The sequence below is a fragment of the Rhinatrema bivittatum genome, chromosome 2, assembly GCF_901001135.1.
Source record: "Rhinatrema bivittatum chromosome 2, aRhiBiv1.1, whole genome shotgun sequence".
NCBI lineage: Eukaryota > Metazoa > Chordata > Amphibia > Gymnophiona > Rhinatrematidae > Rhinatrema > Rhinatrema bivittatum.
This window is the reverse complement of record NC_042616.1, coordinates 375,807,230-375,825,949: the sequence shown is the minus strand read 5'-3', so window position 1 is coordinate 375,825,949 and position 18,720 is coordinate 375,807,230. Positions and strand designations below refer to the sequence as shown.

The 18,720-nt window shown below is 44.2% G+C and overlaps 1 protein-coding gene across 3 annotated transcripts in view; it reads left to right on the top strand.

The window, feature by feature from the left end:
- TMEFF1 (transmembrane protein with EGF like and two follistatin like domains 1) overlaps nucleotides 1–18,720 on the top strand; it is a 610,729-nt gene that overhangs the window by 238,297 nt on the left and 353,712 nt on the right. For all 3 annotated transcript variants that reach the window (XM_029589975.1, XM_029589972.1, XM_029589974.1), the window contains exon 3: nucleotides 57–186. In XM_029589975.1, the coding sequence (XP_029445835.1) occupies nucleotides 57–186 (130 nt within the window). The remainder of the gene's footprint in view (nucleotides 1–56; nucleotides 187–18,720) is intronic.

The following is an 18,720-nucleotide window of genomic DNA, read 5'->3' as shown; positions in this document are numbered from 1 at the left end:
ATAAATTTAATTTATGATTGAGAGGCAACACTAATTCTTTTACTTGCTTCTTTCAGTGTCACACCAATTACATTCCTGTGTGTGGATCAAATGGAGACACTTACCAAAATGAATGTTTCCTTAGGCAAGCAGCTTGCAAACAACAGAAAGACATAACAGTAGTGGCACGAGGACCTTGTTACTCTGGTATGTAAGCTGAATGGCATGTTTTCATCATAATCATCACTTGATTTGTGTATTTTCTGATCAGTTCTGTGACAAGTAGTCAAACAAGTGATTTGATTTAAACTTCCAGTTCAGGCATCTCACTCCTTTCAGAAGGTTAGGAGTTTTGATGGAATGGCAGGGACATCTTCTAGGAGGGTTGTACTAAACATGAATCTAATAGGGACATCAACAGGTCAATCAAAGTTGAGCATCATAGTGCTGAGGGGACAGAGGTCTTATTTTTGTCTTAGTAGGTGTCATTACTGAATTTGTCCTATACAGGAAGGGGTGCGGGAGAAAACAGAAAGATATTGGCGATTATGCATGGCAGAGCTGAACCAGATAGAAAGCATTGAAGCATAGTTGTGTAGGACTATTTTGAAGAGTGGGGTCATTTTGGTTGGAAGTTACTGATTGAATCAGTATCAATAGTTTATACCAGCTTTCCCTGCATTCCTTCCTCAGACAGATTAGTAAAATAGTATATTTGCATTACAGCTTGCTAGACCAACATAGCTGCTTTTTTGCATGCATTGCTGCTTTGACTTCACAGTTCCCCCGACAAAGGTAGGGGGGGGTTTAGATAGGGCCGGGGGGGGGGGGGGTTAGATAGAGGAAGGGAGGGGAAGGTGAGGGGAGGGCGAAAGCGAGTTCCCTCCGAGGCCGCTCCGATTTCGGAGCGGCCTCAGAGGGAACGGAGGCAGGCTGCACAAAATCGGCAGCCTTGCGCGCGCCGATCCTGGATTTTAGCAGATACGCGCGGCTACGCGCGTATCTACTAAAATCCAGCGTACTTTTGTTGGCGCCTGGTGCGCCAACAAAAGTACACGAAGGCGCACTTTTTTAAAATCTACCCCTTAGAGAATAGCCACTGCCATTAGAAATGGTAACATGGAATAGACTTAGTTTTGGGATACTTGCCAGGTTCTTATGGCCTGGATTGGCCATTGTTGGAAACAGGATGCTGGGCTTGATGGACCCTTGGTCTGACCCAGTATGGCATGTTCTTATGTTCTTATATGCCACAATGGGTTAACTTATATTGTATTTTTAGGCTAGTAATGTCTCCCTATCATGTCAGGATGCAGCATACATTCACAATTTCTTAGATCTCCAGTTTGCAAACTTTCAGAGCAACCTAAATGGATGAATATCTGGAGCTATTTGCATGCTGGAGAAGAATATTTTGATTGACATAAGGGATGCTGAATTCTATCCCACAAAGATATTTTGCAGGCCTCTGCATTTCTGTAGGATATAGGTCTTAGTTTTTAGCCTATTTTTATATTATCCTAAAAAGAATACCAGACAAAAAGACATTTAATATCTATAATGCTCAAAAAATGTATAAACAATGTAAACATAATTGGCATTAGAATTTCACTGCACTTAACATAGGCACTGTAGGTCAGTCCAGTTCAATTTCATACTCCCATTGTACCACCTCCCTTTCATTCCACCCACCCCTCTTTTTTCCTTTACCTTACTGGAAGTAGGCACAGTGGAAACAACGGCTGCCATTGTATTTAATAAATGCAAACTTGCAAAACTGCAAACTGTAAAACAACCTAACATCTAACTCACAAAATTTGTTCTTAAACAATAATAATCCTCACTTTGCAGCCTGTTGCACCTACCTGGATACTGTCAATCAGCCAAAGCAACCCAGTTGACACAAGGAATGTGTAGCTTGTCAGACAAACCCAGCTACTTGATGCTTGTTTTGCTGCTGGATTTTAATTATTACTCTATGCACAGCTTGCTAGACCAACATAGCTGCTTTTTTGCCTGCATTGCTGCTTTGACTTCACAGTTCCTTATTTGCAGACTGCAGGACTGACCCATAAGAACATGCCAAGGGTCCATCAAGCCCAGTATCCTGTTTCCAACAGTGGCCAATCCAGGCTACAAGTACCTGGCAATTACCCAAAAACAAAGTATATCCCATGCTAGTAATAGCAGTGGCTATTTTCTAAATCAACTTGATTAATAGCAGGTAATGAACTTCTCCTCCAAGAACTTATCCAAACCTTTTTTAAAGCAAGCTATACTAACTGCACTAATCACATCCCCTGGCATCAAATTCAAGAGTTTAATTGCGCATTGCGTGAAAAAGAACTTTCTCTGATTAGTTTTAAATGTGCTACATGGTAACTTCATGGAGTGCCCCCTGTCCTTCTATTATCTGAAAGAGTAAATAACCGATTCACATTTACCTGTTCTAGACCTCTCATGATTTTAAACACCTCTATCATATCCCCCCTCAGCCGTCTCTTCTCCAAACTGAAAAGTCCTAACCTCTTTAGTCTTTCCACATAGGAGAGCTGTCCCATCCCCTTTATCATTTTGGTCGCCCTTCTCTGTACCTTCTCCATTGTAACTATATCTTTTTTGAGATGTGACGACCAGAATTGTACACAGTATTCAAGGTGCGGTCTCACCATGGAGCAATACAGAGGCATTATGACATTTTCCATTTTATTAACTATTCCCTTCCTAATAATTCCTAACATTCTGTTTGCTTTTTTAACTGCTGCAGCACACTGAGCTGACTATTTCAATGTATTATCCACTATGACACCTAGATCTTTTTCCTGGGTGGTAGCTTTTAATATGAAACCTAAGATTGTGTATTTTTCCCTATTTGCATCACTTATCTACATTCAAATTCATCTGTCATTTGGATACCCAATTTTCTAGTCTCACAAGGTCCTCCTGCAATTTATCACAATCTGCTTGTGATTTAACTACTCTGAATAATTTTGTATCGTCTGCAAATTTGATTACCTCACTCGTTATATTCCTTTCCAGATCATTTATAATTATATTGAAAATCACGGGTCCTAGTAGGCACTCCACTGTATATACCCTTTTCCACTGAGAAAATTGTCCATTTAATCCTACTCTCTTTTAACCAATTTGTAATCCACAAAAGAACATCGCCACATATCCCATGGCCCACTTACTTTCTTCCCTACATTGTAGTTAATACTTTTCATACTATGGATTCTTTGATATTTTGGCAACCTCAGCTCTCACTACCAACTCTGGCTGAATTGAATAGGTCACTTATGCACTTGCTTACTTAGTCATAGACTTTTCTAGTGTCATTTCAAATCTGACATCATCATTGTCTCCCACCACAAGCTAAGATAGCATACCTTTGCCTGTCCTAGCACTTACCTACCATACTGCTGTAGCCTATTCCTCTGAGATATGTTTGCCTTCAGTGCATCATGAAAAGTACCCAACAGGATGTCCATGCCTCTACTGGACAGGCGCACCTTGTCTTGTCTGTATAACCTTGGACGGTCCTTCACGATCAGATCTTGTTTTATTGCTAGACCAGCTATAAAAGTGTAACACAGGCACCTTTCCAGGTTACCAGTAAGCCCTGGGACCATATAGAGTAATGCAGTTAGATAGATAATTAGGGGGAGGATCCATTCATTTGGCAGCCCCCACATTGTGAGGCTGTAATGGATATCCCCTGCAGAAGGTTATATAGCAGGGCTCTGGAGGCAGTCTTAGTTGAAAGCTTGAGAAGAAGGTTGGAATTTTTCCTGTGTTACATTTTGGGCCTACCTGGAGTCTTGGAAGCCTTCTGAGATCCACCTGTTCTGGTCAGGACTCCACTGCTGTTTTCTCCACCTAAGGTGTAGAGTTATTCAGGGACTAGTTTGGATTTTTGAACATTTTGCTTGGTAGGAGCCCTGCTGAACACCTGGGCCTCTCTGAGACTCAGGAATTGGGGAACCCTGATTTGAAGATGCCCAGTGATAGGGATGACCTGCCCCTGAAGTGGTGGTGATCCATTGCAAGGGATTTCCGGTGTTACTTGCTTTTGGAAAAGAAGACTTTTATTTTCAAGACCTGGAAGGAAGTATGTTTCTGTCCCTCTTCCTACCCATCAGTTTACCTGTGAAACATGCAATTCCATCCAGGACCTCTTCCCCCAGGGATCCCCAGCGAGACCAAGTACATCTAACTGTGAATAAGAACTCATCTGAAATTAGATGACACCCAAATGGAGTCTTCAATAACCTCTAGAGAAAGAGAGAAATTCACTCTGTGCATATTTTTGCCATCTGGGAAGGGTTCCCACCCACTAAAGGGGCCCCAACCAAAGGGCCCACTGCTCATCCTAAGCCAGGAGGGTGGTTGGATTCCCAGCCATTCTTGCACAGATAGAGGTCACAGAATTGTAATTAAAGACAGAGAAAGAGATAGAACAGTAGAGCAGGAAATTCATATTTATTGTGCCACAAATCTAGAGTAGTTTACAGTAAAGTATTATTTTTGGACACTAATCCAGTGGTCCTTGCATCTTCTTTTGGTGCACAGCATACAATATATAAAAAGTCACCTCACCCAGGGGAATTCAAGGGAGGACCTGAGAGAGGACCCCTTTCTTCCCCCAGTCATGAATGATCCACATCATGGGAGTAAGGGGAAATGGAGGAGCTAGTCGGGGTCTCTGCTCTAAAGAGTTGATAAATAACTTTATGGCCCTACCCGTGCTGGATCTGTACACTGGGGTGGGGTTACAAAAGAAACAAATCTAGAATTTTCATCTTCACATCTTTAGTCTCCATGTTATTCCTCCACATTTGTCTTAGGATGTTGGAGCACATTAAGTGTGCTGTATGAAGCAAAAGGTTTGATATTTAGTGGGCCAGTGAGTGGGAAGACTACACAGGTAAAGTTACCTGGATAACTTTTCCCAGATATTCAGCAGAACATAGCCAAATAAATGTTCTGCTGAACAAACCCAGATAAAGTTACTTAGATAAAGTTATCTGGGTAACTTTGGGACAGGTATTTTTCTGACCAGCCTTATCCAGCTAATTTTGTCTGGGCAGAGCTGAATATCTATGCTGCCCTTAAAAGTGCAACCATACCTTGGGAATACCCCTAGGCCAGCTCCATCCCTTGTAGCCAGGTAAAGTTTGTTCAGATATGGAGCTGCCCAGGCAAAATTTTGCCAGGAAACGGGGGAACATTTTCAAATCTCAGTTTTTATCTAAGTAACTCCAAAAATGACCCAAACAAAACCTTTGAATCTCAACTTCAAAACAGCTGTCTAGACAATATCCTTCTTGAAGATGAAAATAAACTTGACATCCATGCAACCTATTAGATCATTAGCACCTAAATGCATCAAAATGAAATGAAGTGAGGGCACTGATCTCGCCTCATGCATCAAAGTTGGAAGTAGTTGGTCCTATCTCATCCCCTGATTTTCCATCCACTGAATCCTGACACTAGTCCTAGGTGCTTGACTTGCTGCCTTTCTAATGCTTGCTTTCATGCCCAGAATATGAAACAATGATTGGAAATTCAGATGACTGTGAAGTGACCTGAACAATGAGATGTCAACTAGAATCCCTTGTTTCCATTACTGAATCCACCCCCCCCCCCAGCTCTTCTACTTCTTTGCCCCATCACGCTACATCAAGTTCTCCACAATTTGTATTGTCCAACAAAGTTCTTGAGTTGTATGATCTCCATCTCCCTATCTTTTTAGCCTGCTTTGACTCCCCCCTTGCATGCTGCAAATGTTGCTACACCTATCCAAAACTATTGGTGGCCATCAGCTTTGATGTATAATCCTGCATGCGCAACATACAATATTTCTTTAACATATCTGAAACTTGGTATCTTGATAACATATGTCCATTTTCATGCATAAGAGAGACAATTCCATCTTTTACTCCTAAAGGAAACAAAGAAAGTGGGCATGGGGGTAACTTGCTGGTGTGATGGTTACTACCCTTAACCAATAATCCTTGATACTTTTGATGCAACTTCAACACTGCTCTTTGCTTCAATGGCAGGGGGAAAAGGGGAATTGGATTCAGACAGCAACCAACGAGGGCCCCAGCTTTTAGTTTGGGGACTGATAAGCATGGGAATAACCTGCACAGAGCAGCAGTTACTACCCTTAACAGTAGGCATGGGATTACTACTCTTAATTAATAAGTCTTGATGCTTTTGATGCAACTGCAACATCACTCTCCGCTTCAACGGAGGGGGGGTGGGGGGGTGAAGGGTGGAGGGAAAGAGAAATTTGGATTCAGAGACAATCAACATAAGCCATGACTTATTTACAGTCTGGGATAACTGATGCACAGACAGGGAAAAACATAGGACTGCTTCTATGGCCAAGTCCATAAGCAAAGCATGTTAAGCACACTGACTGACACATGGGGGTAACCTGCATGGCACAGCAAATTCTACCATGGAAAGCTTGCTGGGCAGACTGGATGGACCATTGGTCCTTTTCTGCCATCATTTCTATGTTTCTATGTTTGTCTGTTTCTTACTCTGACATGCAGAAAGGCCCTAACATTTGTAACGGAACATGCAATCATTTTATTTATTTATATGCTGCCTATACTGAAATCCTAGGTGACATACAATTGACCATACATAAAATCAATAAATGAAAAACATTACAGAATACAATTGCAAACAGATTTTAAAAATTACTCAATTTAAGAAAAAAATACAGCTAAACAATCAGTCATTTTGCTGAAAGAAAGGCTGGCTGAAAAACAATGTCTTTTCCACAGTCTTAACAGTTTTAGTGTATTCCACCAACCGTAACTCCTGTGGTAAAGTATTCCACAAGGTGGAAGTGGCAATGGAAAAGACCCATTCTCTAGTGTTCCCAGACCGTTCTTTGCGAAGAACAAAGGGGCCTGCCAGGATTATAGATCTTAAGAAGTGCATTAGGGCAGAGCATCAAGGGCCTTCGATTTATACACTAGAAGAGCAGTTTTACATTTTATCCTCCACTGTTTAGGATGGATGTCTGCCATCTCCAGCAACATTATATATACTCCTTTTTCTTCCTGAACTGTCTTTGATTTCTTGATCCTAATCTTAACAGAAATCTGTATTAAAATTGCATTGTTGTTTTTCACCCCTCCTTTTCCTGGGTTTCAATTTGCTTGAAGTAACTCACTCATATGAATTGCTGCCAAAACTGTTACGAAAAAGCTGTTTTAAATATTACAGCCTCATAGGATGATGAGCAAAACACACCTGCCACCCACCAAGTATTCAAAACAGTATGATTGGCATCTGCATATCTTCATGTGTTCCTACATATACCACATTTCCAACTTCAAATTTGCAAATATTTGAGAATAAAAGACCTAGGGGGTTGCTCACAATCATGTAATTTTACAAGAAAGGTGATTCTAATGTATTTACTGCATGTGGGAGCAGATTATTGAACCATGCATACATAGGAAAGCATGAAGATCTACAGATGCTGATCATTCACAATACTTGATGGGTGTTATCCTATTGTATTATCCTATTGCTATTGTGTTATCCTATTGCTACTTTCTTTCTGTTATGTGACCCAATACATAAAAGTGCTAAACATCTCAAAATATATGCACAGCTCATAAGGTGCCATGTGATAATTGCCAATATGATAATGTCCTTAATAAAGTCCAACAACTTCAGTGACTTAGGTTGATTGTGGAATAGCCCAAATGCTGATTCTATGTCAGTCTTTGCCATTATCATCTTTCTCCAACAGTTCCTTAACTTCTACATCACCTCCAGAGCTGCCCACATTTAAAGAGGACAAATTTAGCATGTCAGCCCCTTTCAGTTTTCAGAGGGGCCAATCAGCCATCAAATTCCCAAAGCTTGGAGGCTAGATCATTTGAAAACTGACCCCTTAGCATATGATGCTGTGATATAAGAACATAAAACAGATTTACCTTTTGGGATCTACCAGGTACTTGTGAGCTGAACTGGCCACTGTCAGAGGCAGGATGATGGGCTCAATAGACCTTGGTCTCACCTAGCATTGCATACCTTATGTTCTTATGTTAACAGTATATGATGGCAGAAAAAGACAGACAATCCAACTCATCCAGTCTGCTCAACTATTCTGGCTAAATTGCTAAGGATATATCTCAGCTACCAGTCACATACTGAAACTATCTGCAAGATTTCTTTTTATCCAGGATAATATTTTATATCTTTTGTATCTTCTTCTATTGTATTCCACCATCCTGGATAAAAGAGCATTCAACAGCCCCACTTAGTTCCTGCCAGAACCCACTTTTCCCATGTCTAAACACAAGGCTCTGAAACAATTTAAATAGGCAGAAATATTAGTGTGACTGTTACCCTGGCATCCGGCCTCGTAGGTTTCCTGAATAGCCTTACAGACAGACTCAGCTACATGAGCACCTGCATTTCACTAGGACTTCTAGTTATTACAGAACTTGCAACCTACCAGAAAGATCTAGCTGCTAGTTTGACTCTATCATCATAGCCTGATCTAAATTGCTACTATCTCTAGTGAGCTTCCTAGGTCTATTGTGTAGCCTGCCAAAGAGACCTGGCTATGTGAGCACCTGCATTTCCACTAGAACTTCCAGTTATTATACAGTTTGCAGTCTGCCAGACAGAGCCAGCCACTAGTAAATTCAACTATTGCAGCCTAGCAGACAAACCAAGCCATGTTGATGCTTTTGCCACTGCTAAGACTTCTAACATTTCATGCTGAGCATTTTGCCATACATACTGGCAGCCCTACCACCCATTGCTGAATCAGATAATACACGCTATGAGTACTTACAGTAAACATGTGCCATTAGGCTGGTACATTGTATTTTCTGCTCTCCATTTTTGGGAACTAAAGATTCTCTGAGTTTATCCCATGCCTGTGTTACAATTTTAGTCAACACTACCTAACCCAGAAGAGTGTTCTATGCTTTCATTAACCTTTACATAAAAAAAAAATATTTCCTGACATTTTCCCCATCAGTCTCTTAGAGCCTCATGAACTCAGATTCTAGAACTTCCTTTCCTATGAAATAAGTTTACTTCCTTTGAGTTATTAATATATTTCAGGTATGTTAATTAGGTGAGTCAGAGTACAGTGCTCACCCTGAATAATTAGTTGTTTAAAAATCAGTCTAAGCTGGCTTGACTTTCTTAAATTTATTGATTGTTTTAAAACAGGAGGTTTAATCTTTCTTTGGCCATAGTCTTAACACTTTCAATTCTCATGAGATGTTCCTCGCAGTAAAACCCAGCCACTGGTTCAAAATGTGATGCTTACCACAATTCATGACATTTTTTAGTTCATTGCTGATACATTTAAGAACAAGATTGCATCTATTTGTTCTAAATTCTCACGTGACTTAGCACTATCAGTGACAGACTTTGAGCAGAATGAAGAACACTGGAAGATTTTTCAACCAGCTACTAAAAAGGAAATAGTTCATTGTAATGCCTCCCTGAATTCCTCTGCCTTTGATCCTTGCTTAAGGGTGCTGTGTGAAAATGTAGTGGAAGTGGTACAAATTAAAATATTGTTAACTCTTCACTGATGGAAGGGCTTTTTCCATCTCAGTTAGAATCAGTAGCAGTGAGATCAATTCTGAAGCATCATTAACTTGGCTCTACTGATGTTGCAAATTAATGTCCAATTTTTTCATTACCATTTTTTAGCAAAGGTTACTGAGAGTATTGTGCACAAACAGCTTCAGGAATTTCTGGATGATAACATTCTCAACCAATACCAATTTGATTTCAGACAGGCTCATAAAACTAAAACATAGTTCTAGTCTCCATATTTTTATATGTGGTTTTCAGATGGGCACCACATTTGCTGTTATTAGACCTATCAGTGGCATTTGCCACCATTAATCATTAGTGGCATTTGCTTTCAGTTCCTGGGGCTAAAACTGCTAGGCTGCAGGAAATTAAGAATTGGGCCTTCTCCTGGGTTGCTCCATCTTTGTGGAATGGTCTTCCCAAGGAGCTTTGCCAGCTACAGGAGTATGGTACCTTTAGGATGCAGCTTAAGGCTTACCTGTTTCGGGAAGTTTTTGAATTTACTTAGAGTGTTCTGGTTTTTGTTTTAATCATTCTTATTTTGTTTTATATATTTGCATGTAGTTAATTTTTATTTGTGTGTCATTTTGCAAACCACCCAGAACAGGAGTCTGGTAGAGGGTGGATAATACATTGCTATTTAAAGTTATACTCACATGGTCAAAGAGCCTAGGTATGTATGTAACCATGTAGGATTGGTTTACATCTTTTTAAAATAATCATCACTACCAGGTTCGCATTAGATGGACAAACTTCTTCAAGTTGGCATTCCAAAGATGGGGTCAGTCTTAACTACCCCTTTTTTTATTTATTTTTTTCTCACAGGACAAGCAGGATGGTTGTCCTCACAAATGGGTGACATCGAGGATGGAGCCCACCACGGAAAACTTCTGTCAAAGTTTAAACAGAACTTTGACTGGCCCCTACTGGGCATGCCCAGCAAGGCACTGACCCTGCAGCCAGCAGGGGTCTCCCGTCAGTCTTCTTTTTTCCGCGCAGCAGTTGCCACGCGGTGAAAGGAGCTCTCTTACCACGTTCCTGACAGGAATTCGGTATTTTTCTGTTCCGAAGAAAATTGCCCCTCAGGTCTCCCTTCGACAAATTTTGTCACCTCCGCGGAAAACCGGTAAGTTTTTTGCCTTTTTCTTCGACTACCGTCGAATTTGGCCCTTGAGGCCTGTTGGCAATTACCGAGCCCGCGACTAAATTTGGCCTTAAGCCATGGCGACGGGGGTTCCGTCTATGCCCCGGATTGTACCCGGACTAGTCAATCACTGACCCCCATAGGGTTTGTGTTTTGTGTTGGGAGAGTGGAGCATGATGTCCTGACTTGCACCAAATTGCCCTAATGACACCTAAGGGTCGCAAAGAGCCAGGATGGAGAAGTATGGGGGCTCCTCTTCCATGCACCCACCCCAACGCCATCGATAGCATCGACGTCCATCGGAACCGGCACCGTCGAAGTTGCACCACTATCGTCAACCCTCCGGTGACCGTCACCATCGATGACTTCTCGGCCCGTCGACTCCTGTCCCTCCCCGGATGGGCGAGGAGACCGGAAGGACAAGCTCGCCATCGACGGCACAAGTCTCGGCCTGTCGAGGATCCACAGTCATCGACCTCTGAACAAGCCGAGCCACCGACTAAGAGGCCTCAGATCAGACTTGGCAACCGGGTCCACGTCTCGTTCGCAGGCATCGAGGAAACCCTCACCCTCTCGGGGTGTGGGAGCCGTGATCCCACCGGTTTACGGTGGTCCCTCCGGCTCTGCCTCAGCCTCCCTCTCTCCCGTCGAGCCGGGGATGCGTTACCCCTGTCTCGCGGCAGAAACTGGAACCGGCTTGGTCCAGGAGGCCATCGAGAACGCGATGCAAAAATTCCAACCTTCCAGTTGCACCGTCTCCGGCACCGATTCCGCCACCGGCATCGACCCCGGCACCGACTCCGCCACCGGAAGGGAACCGACCACCGAACCTTTGGTGGAAGCGCTGGCAGAAACGCTACTACAACGTATGGAGGCACTTGTACATGCCCTTCCATCGATTATTACAGTAGCACCGACAGCGCCATCGTCTCCGACTGGAGTTTCATCGCGGGGAGAAACACCGTTCCTGATTCCGCCCTTCCGGGGGTGTCCCATCGGTGCCTTCTCGAATATCTCCAGCCGATTTATCCTTTGACTCCATCGTTCCAAGACCGGCACCGACTCCATCGGCAGCACCGAAACCCTCGATGCTGTTCCCAGTACCGATTGTACCACCGGTTCCCTCCAAGGTTTCCTTCGATGCCTTTGGATCCTCAACCTGGTCCATCGGGGCTTCAACCCCAAGTGATCCCTATGATACCTGGGGTGATGATACATCTTCTGACACAGATTTACCATCACCGCCTTCTCCTACAGAGAGTAGAAAAAGATCTCCTCCAGAGGATCTCTCCTTTATTAATTTTGTAAAGGAGATGTCCGAAATTGTACCTTTTCAGCTACAATCTGAGACCGATGACAGACACCAGATGATGGAACTGCTTCAATTTTTGGATGCTCCAAAAATCATCGCTTCTATCCCCATTCACCAGGTGTTTCTCGATCTCTTAAAGAAAAACTGGGAATCTCCTTCATCTGTATCACCAGTTAAACAAGAAGGCTGACTCCACATACCTCGTCCAGTCCAGCACCAGGCTTTCAAAAGCCTCAACTGGATCATCGCTCTGTTGTGGTTGAGTCCGCACAAAGAAAGGCCAAGCGTCTAAAGCCACACTCCTCCACTCCGCCGGTCAAGGACAATAAATTCCTGGACAGTGTGGGACGGAAAGTGTACCATGGAGCTATGCTGATTTCTCGCATAGCCTCATATCAACTCTACATGACGCAATATAACAGAGCCATCCTTAAACAGATGCAAGATTTTGCTGACACATTACCTGACCAATACCAGCCACAGCTTCAGGCCCTTCTTAACAAAGGGTTTGAAGTAGGGAAGCACGAGATCAGAACGGCTTATGACATCTTTGATGCCTCCACAAAGGTTTCAGCTACTGCCATTTCGGCCAGACGTTGGGCTTGGTTAAAATCATCCAACCTTCGCCCAGAAGTCCAGGATCGTTTAGCGGATTTACCCTGCTTAGGGGACAATTTGTTTGGGGAACAAATTCAGCAAATTGTAGCTGAATTAAAAGATCACCACGAGACGTTGAAACAACTTTCTTCTGTTCCGTCTGAGGTTTCCTCCAAACAACCACTTAAGAAGGACTCTAAGAAGTCGTTCTTTCGGCCACGCCGTTACTACCCTCCATCGGCCAGGCCTCGTCCAGCTCGATCCTCTACTAGGCCTCAGCCGCGTCAGCCTAGGAAACAAAGGCCTACTGTAGCCCCTCCACCGGGGCCTGCGGCTGGCCTTTGACTCCCTTGTAGGGAACACATGCCAAACCCCTCTTCCAGACATTCCTGTAGGAGGTTGACTGTACCATTTTCTACAACCCTTGGTTGCAGATCACCTCAGATCAGTGGGTGCTAACAATTATCGCACAGGGTTACCACCTCAACTTCATAACTCTTCCGGCAGACTCCTCCCCGCCTCTTCAAGCGTGGAGTCTATCCACCCATTTGGCTCAATTACAACAGGAAGTGTCTCTTCTTCTGCAATCAAATGCTATAGAACCCGTTCCTCCCTCTCAACGAGGCAAGGGATTCTATTCCAGATACTTCCTAATACCAAAGAAATCAGGGGGACTACGTCCCATTTTGGACCTTCGAGCCCTCAACAAATACCTTCAAAAAGAGAAGTTCAAAATGGTAACCCTAGGCGCACTGCTCCCTCTGCTACAAAGAGGGGATTGGCTGTGCACTCTCGACCTCAAGGATGCTTATACCCACATTGCGATCACACAATCCCATCGCAAATATCTGCGGTTTCTCGTAGGCCACGACCATTATCAATACCGTGTCCTACCTTTCGGTCTGGCTTCTGCCCCACGAGTATTTACCAAATGTCTCGTAGTGGTAGCAGCATTCTTAAGGAAGGAAGGTGTCCACGTCTACCCCTACCTGGACGATTGGCTAATCAGGGCCTCCACCCAACAGATAGCTCAATCCTCCCTAAAATTGACAATTCAAACACTCCTTTCCTTAGGGTTTCTTGTCAATTACGAGAAATCTTGCTTAGTCCCGTCTCAAACCTTATTCTTCATTGGAGCAGACTTGGACACCTTACAGGCAAAGGCTTACCTTCCACTTCAGAGGGTCCACACCCTAATGTCCCTGGCTCGCCAGCTCCAGTCTCAGAACACTGCCATGGCTCGCCAGTTCCTCATTCTCCTAGGACACATGGCATCCTCGGTTCAAGTCACTCCCATGACCCGACTAGCCATGAGAGTAACACAATGGACTCTACGACACCAATGGATTCAAGCTTTTCAGCCTCTGTCCTCCATAGTCACAGTCACACAAGCGCTGCGCCTATCCTTAACCTGGTGGACGACTCAGGTCAACCTCCTTCAGGGCTTACCTTTTCTTCCACCGGATCCGCAAGTAATCCTAACCACCGACGCTTCTCACATCGGTTGGGGAGCCCATGTGGACGACTTTCAAACCCAAGGGTTATGGTCCAAAGAGGAAGCCGAACACCAGATAAATTTCCTGGAACTTCGAGCAATCCGCTATGCGCTCCGCACTTTCAAAGATCATCTCTTTCATCAGATAATCTTAATCAGACGGACAACCAAGTGCCATGTGGTACATAAACAAGCAGGGAGGCACAGGCTCCTTCCTTCTGTGTCAGGAAGCTGCGCAGATCTGGGCGGAAGCCCTCTCCCACTCCATGTACCTCAGGGCCACTTACCTGCCGGGAGTAGACAATGTATTGGCAGACCAGCTGAGCCGAGTCTTCCACCCACATGAGTGGTCACTCGATCCTCTGGTAGCGACCTCTCTGTTTCACAAGTGGGGTTCTCCCCGCATAGACCTCTTTGCGTCCCCTCAGAACCACAAAGTGCACGATACTGCTCTCTCATTCGGAGCCAGCACTCTCGGCCGAGGGATGCTTTCTCCCTCAAAGTGGACAACCGGTCTGCTCTATGCATTCCCTCCACTCCCTTGTGTCAAGGACTCTCGTGAAGCTACGCCAGGACGGAGGAACCATGATCCTGATAGCAACCTTACTGCCACGCCAAGTATGGTTTCCAATACTCCAGGATCTCTCCCATCCGCAGGCACATTCCTCTGGGAAGGGACCCGCATCTGCTCACTCAAACGACGGATGCATCCTCCATCCCAACCTCCAAGCCTTGTCCCTGACGGCATGGATGTTGAAAGGTTAGTCCTTCAACCATTTAACCTTTCAGATTCCGTTTCTCGAGTCCTGATAGCTTCACGAAAGCCTTCCACAAGAAAGTCTTACTCATACAAATGGAAAAAGGTACACATCATGGTGCACTTCTCAGTCCCTTGATCCCCTTTCCTGTCCAATCTCCAATTCTGGACTATTTATGGCATCTCTCTGAATCAGGTCTTAAAACCTCTTCTATCAGAATGCATGTCAGTGCGGTAGCCCGCCTTCCATAAGGGTATTGGGGGTAATCCTATTTCAGTACAACCCCTAGTAACACGCTTTCTTAAGGGCTTACTCCATCTAAAGCCACCCTTGCGTCCTCCGGCCCCATCCTGGACCTTAACCTGGTTCTTGGTCGTCTAATGAACCTCCTTTCGAACCTCTGCACTCCTGTGACTTGAAATATCTCACTTGGAAAGTGTTTATTCCCTTTTGGCTGTTACTTCAGCTCGCAGGGTTAGTGAATTACAGGCCCTAGTTACCTATCCGCCCTTACACTAAGCTCCTGCAGGACCGGGCGGTACTCTGCACTCACCCTAAATTTTTACCTAAGGTAGTTTCGGAGTTTCATATCATCAATCTATCGTACTACCTATCTTTTTCCCAGGCCCCACTCCAACTCTGGAGAGCAGACCCTGCATACCCTAGACTGTAAACGGGCTCTAGCTTTTTACCTAGACCGTACAGTTTCCCACAGGAAGAGCACTCAATTATTCGTCTCTTTCCATCCTAATAAGTTGGGACAACCTGTGGGTAAGCAGGCTCTTTCTTCCTGGTTGGCGGACTGCATTTCTTTTGCTATGAGCAAGCTGGCATTCCTTTTCAAGACCGTGTTAAAGTACACTCTGTGAGGGCCATGGCGACGTCAGTGGCACACCTTCGATCGGTGCCGCTTCCGGACATCTGCAAAGCTGCAACCTGGACTTCTCTCCATACTTTTGCAGCCCATTATTGTTTGGACAAGGCTGGAAGACAGGACTCCATCTTCGGCCAGTCTGTCTTGCGTAACCTTTTTCCAACATGATGTACCAACACCCTCCACCTACCCGGTAGGGTGCGGATGCCCTTTCCCAAATTTCTCCTCAGTTGTTGTGCCTGCTGCACACCGTTGGGTACATTTGGTGCAAGTCGGGACATCCTCAGCTCGGTACTCACCCATTTGTGAGGACAACCATCCTGCTTGTCCTGTGAGAAAGCAAATGTTGCTTACCTGATGTAACAGGTGTTCTCACAGGACAGCAGGATGTTAGTCCTCACGAAACCCGCCCGCCTCCCCGCGGTGTTGGGTTCGTTTTATTTTTACTTTCTAGGCACTGCCTGTAGCTTTGAAAAATCAGACTGAAGGGAGAACCCCTGCTGGCTGCAGGGTCAGTGCCTTGCTGGGCATGCCCAGTAGGGGCCAGTCAAAGTTCTGTTTAAACTTTGACAGAAGTTTTCTGTGGTGGGCTCCATCCTCGATGTCACCCATTTGTGAGGACTAACATCCTCCTGTCCTGTGAGAACACCTGTTACATCAGGGTAAGCAACATTTGCTATATCTGCATCTAGTCTGTAGCCTCCTTGCTAATACAGGGCTTGGATACACTGTATGTAGATGACATTCAATTTTGTATTTCTGTACTACTACAATAGATGAGGGCTTTCTTGATAATTACTAACTTAAAAGTTTTAAACCAATGGTTTAAAATGAATAGACTCAGTATGAACATTGGAATAAGTAAGATGATGATTTTCCTCTGATCAACTCCCCTCCTCACTTCAGAAATTGGATAATTCACTGTTCTCTCAGGTTATGAACCTAATAGATTTAAAAGTGTTGCTCATGCAAAAATGGCCCCCATACACAAGTATGTGGGCCACGCGGAGCAACGAGAAGTGTAAGAAGCCGGGAGGTATGAGTGTACATACCTGTGCACACTAAGAATATGGAGGCAGAAAAAGGGCGGGGCATGGTGTGCAGGGGAGGGGCCAGGAATTACATACATAAATCCTGAATTTTGGAAGGCTGAACATGGCAACCTGCGTAACTTACTACTGTTCCTGATGAGGTACTGCCCCAGGAGGGAAGGGTTAGGCCGGCCATCATAGTTGGTGATTCAATTATTAGAAATGTAGATAGCAGTGCGGCCTGTGGGACGTGAGGACTGCCTGGTAACTTGCCTGCCTGGAGTGAAGGTGGCAGACCTCACAACGTCACCTAGATAGGATTATAGACAGTGCTGGGGAGGAGCCGGCTGTTGAGGTACATGTGGGCACCAACGACATAGGAAAATGTGGGAGAGAGGTTTCTGGAAGCCAAATTTAGGATTTTAGGTAGAAAAATGAATCCAGAACCTCCAGAGTGGCATTCTCTGAAATGCTTTCCTGTTCCACGTGCAGGTCCCCAGAGGCAGGCAGAGCTCCAGAGTTCAATGGATGAGACGGTGCAGGGAAGAGGGATTCAGTTTTGCAAGGAACTGGGGACTTTGGGGAAGGGGGATTTTGTAAGGAACTGGGAACTTTTGGGGAAGGGGGGAGATTTTCGGAAAAGGATGGGCTCCACCTTAACAGAGTGGAACCAAGCTGCTGGCACTAACTTTCAAAAGGAGTTAGAGCAGCTTTTAAACTAGAACAAGGGGGGAAAGCCGACAGTCACTCACAGTGCATTGGTTCGGAGAAATGTATCCTTGAAGGATACTAATGAAACAGTAGAGTTGAGGGCATCCCAACAGAGAGGTTCCAATAAAAGCAAACGTAGTCCATGTGCCTATATGTAAAAAATCACGGAAGCTAATGATTTCCAAATTATCCCTAACAACTGAAAAACAGGTTGTTAATACAAATAAAAAAACACACTTTGAAATGTCTGTATGCCATACCAGAAGTCTAAGAAGTAAGATGGGAGAGTTAGAGTGACATAATTGGCATCACAGAGACTTGGTGGAAGGAGGATAACCAATGGGACAGTGCTATATTAGGTACAAATTATATCGCAATGGTAGGGAGGATCAACTTGATGGGGGTGTGGCACTTTATGTCCTGGGAGGGTACTAGAGTCCAACAGGATAAAGATCATACAAGAGACTAAATGCTCAGTAGAATCTATATGGGTAGAAATCCCATGTGTGTTAGGTAAGGGTATAGTGATAGGAGTATACTACCGTCCACCTGGACAAAAAATGGTCAGACAGATGATGAAATGATAAGAGAAATCAGGGAAGCTAAGAAATTTGGCAGTGTAATAAATGGTTGCCTAGGGTACAAGGGTCTGTAGACTCTTATAACACCGCCCCAACGCCAAAACCCACCCTGAGTTGAAAGTGTCCCTCTTACAGTGGGAGATATATAGAGTGTCAGATTTTCTCTCTCTCCCTTCCTCCTTCCCATTGTCATTTGTCAATATGTGCGTAAAGACTCCACACATTCTCGTGCTACTTACATGCATAATATGAAATTGCTCTCCTGCACAATATGCTCGTTTATGAGTGCATGTGCGCTCCTTTTAAAATTTACCTGTAAGAATACTATTTGAGCCTGATGTCACTTAATCTACAGGTAAAGGCCATGATTTGAAACATGTTCTATAAATTACATATTTTGAGTAACATAAAAACTTATTTCCCACTTGGTGATTTTTCATACCATTTTGCAGTCCTTGTCCTTAGTAGTTTAGAAATACTTTACAAAAATTATATATATGTAGGGCCTTGTAAGACTCTTACTAAGTCCTTTTTGGTTTTTCTAAATTCAGTGTAGGCCAAGTGCTAGTGTTCAGGGCAAACCACCTGATGCTCAGCTCCCTTTTGTGGGCTTTTGCCATGGTAATAGATCT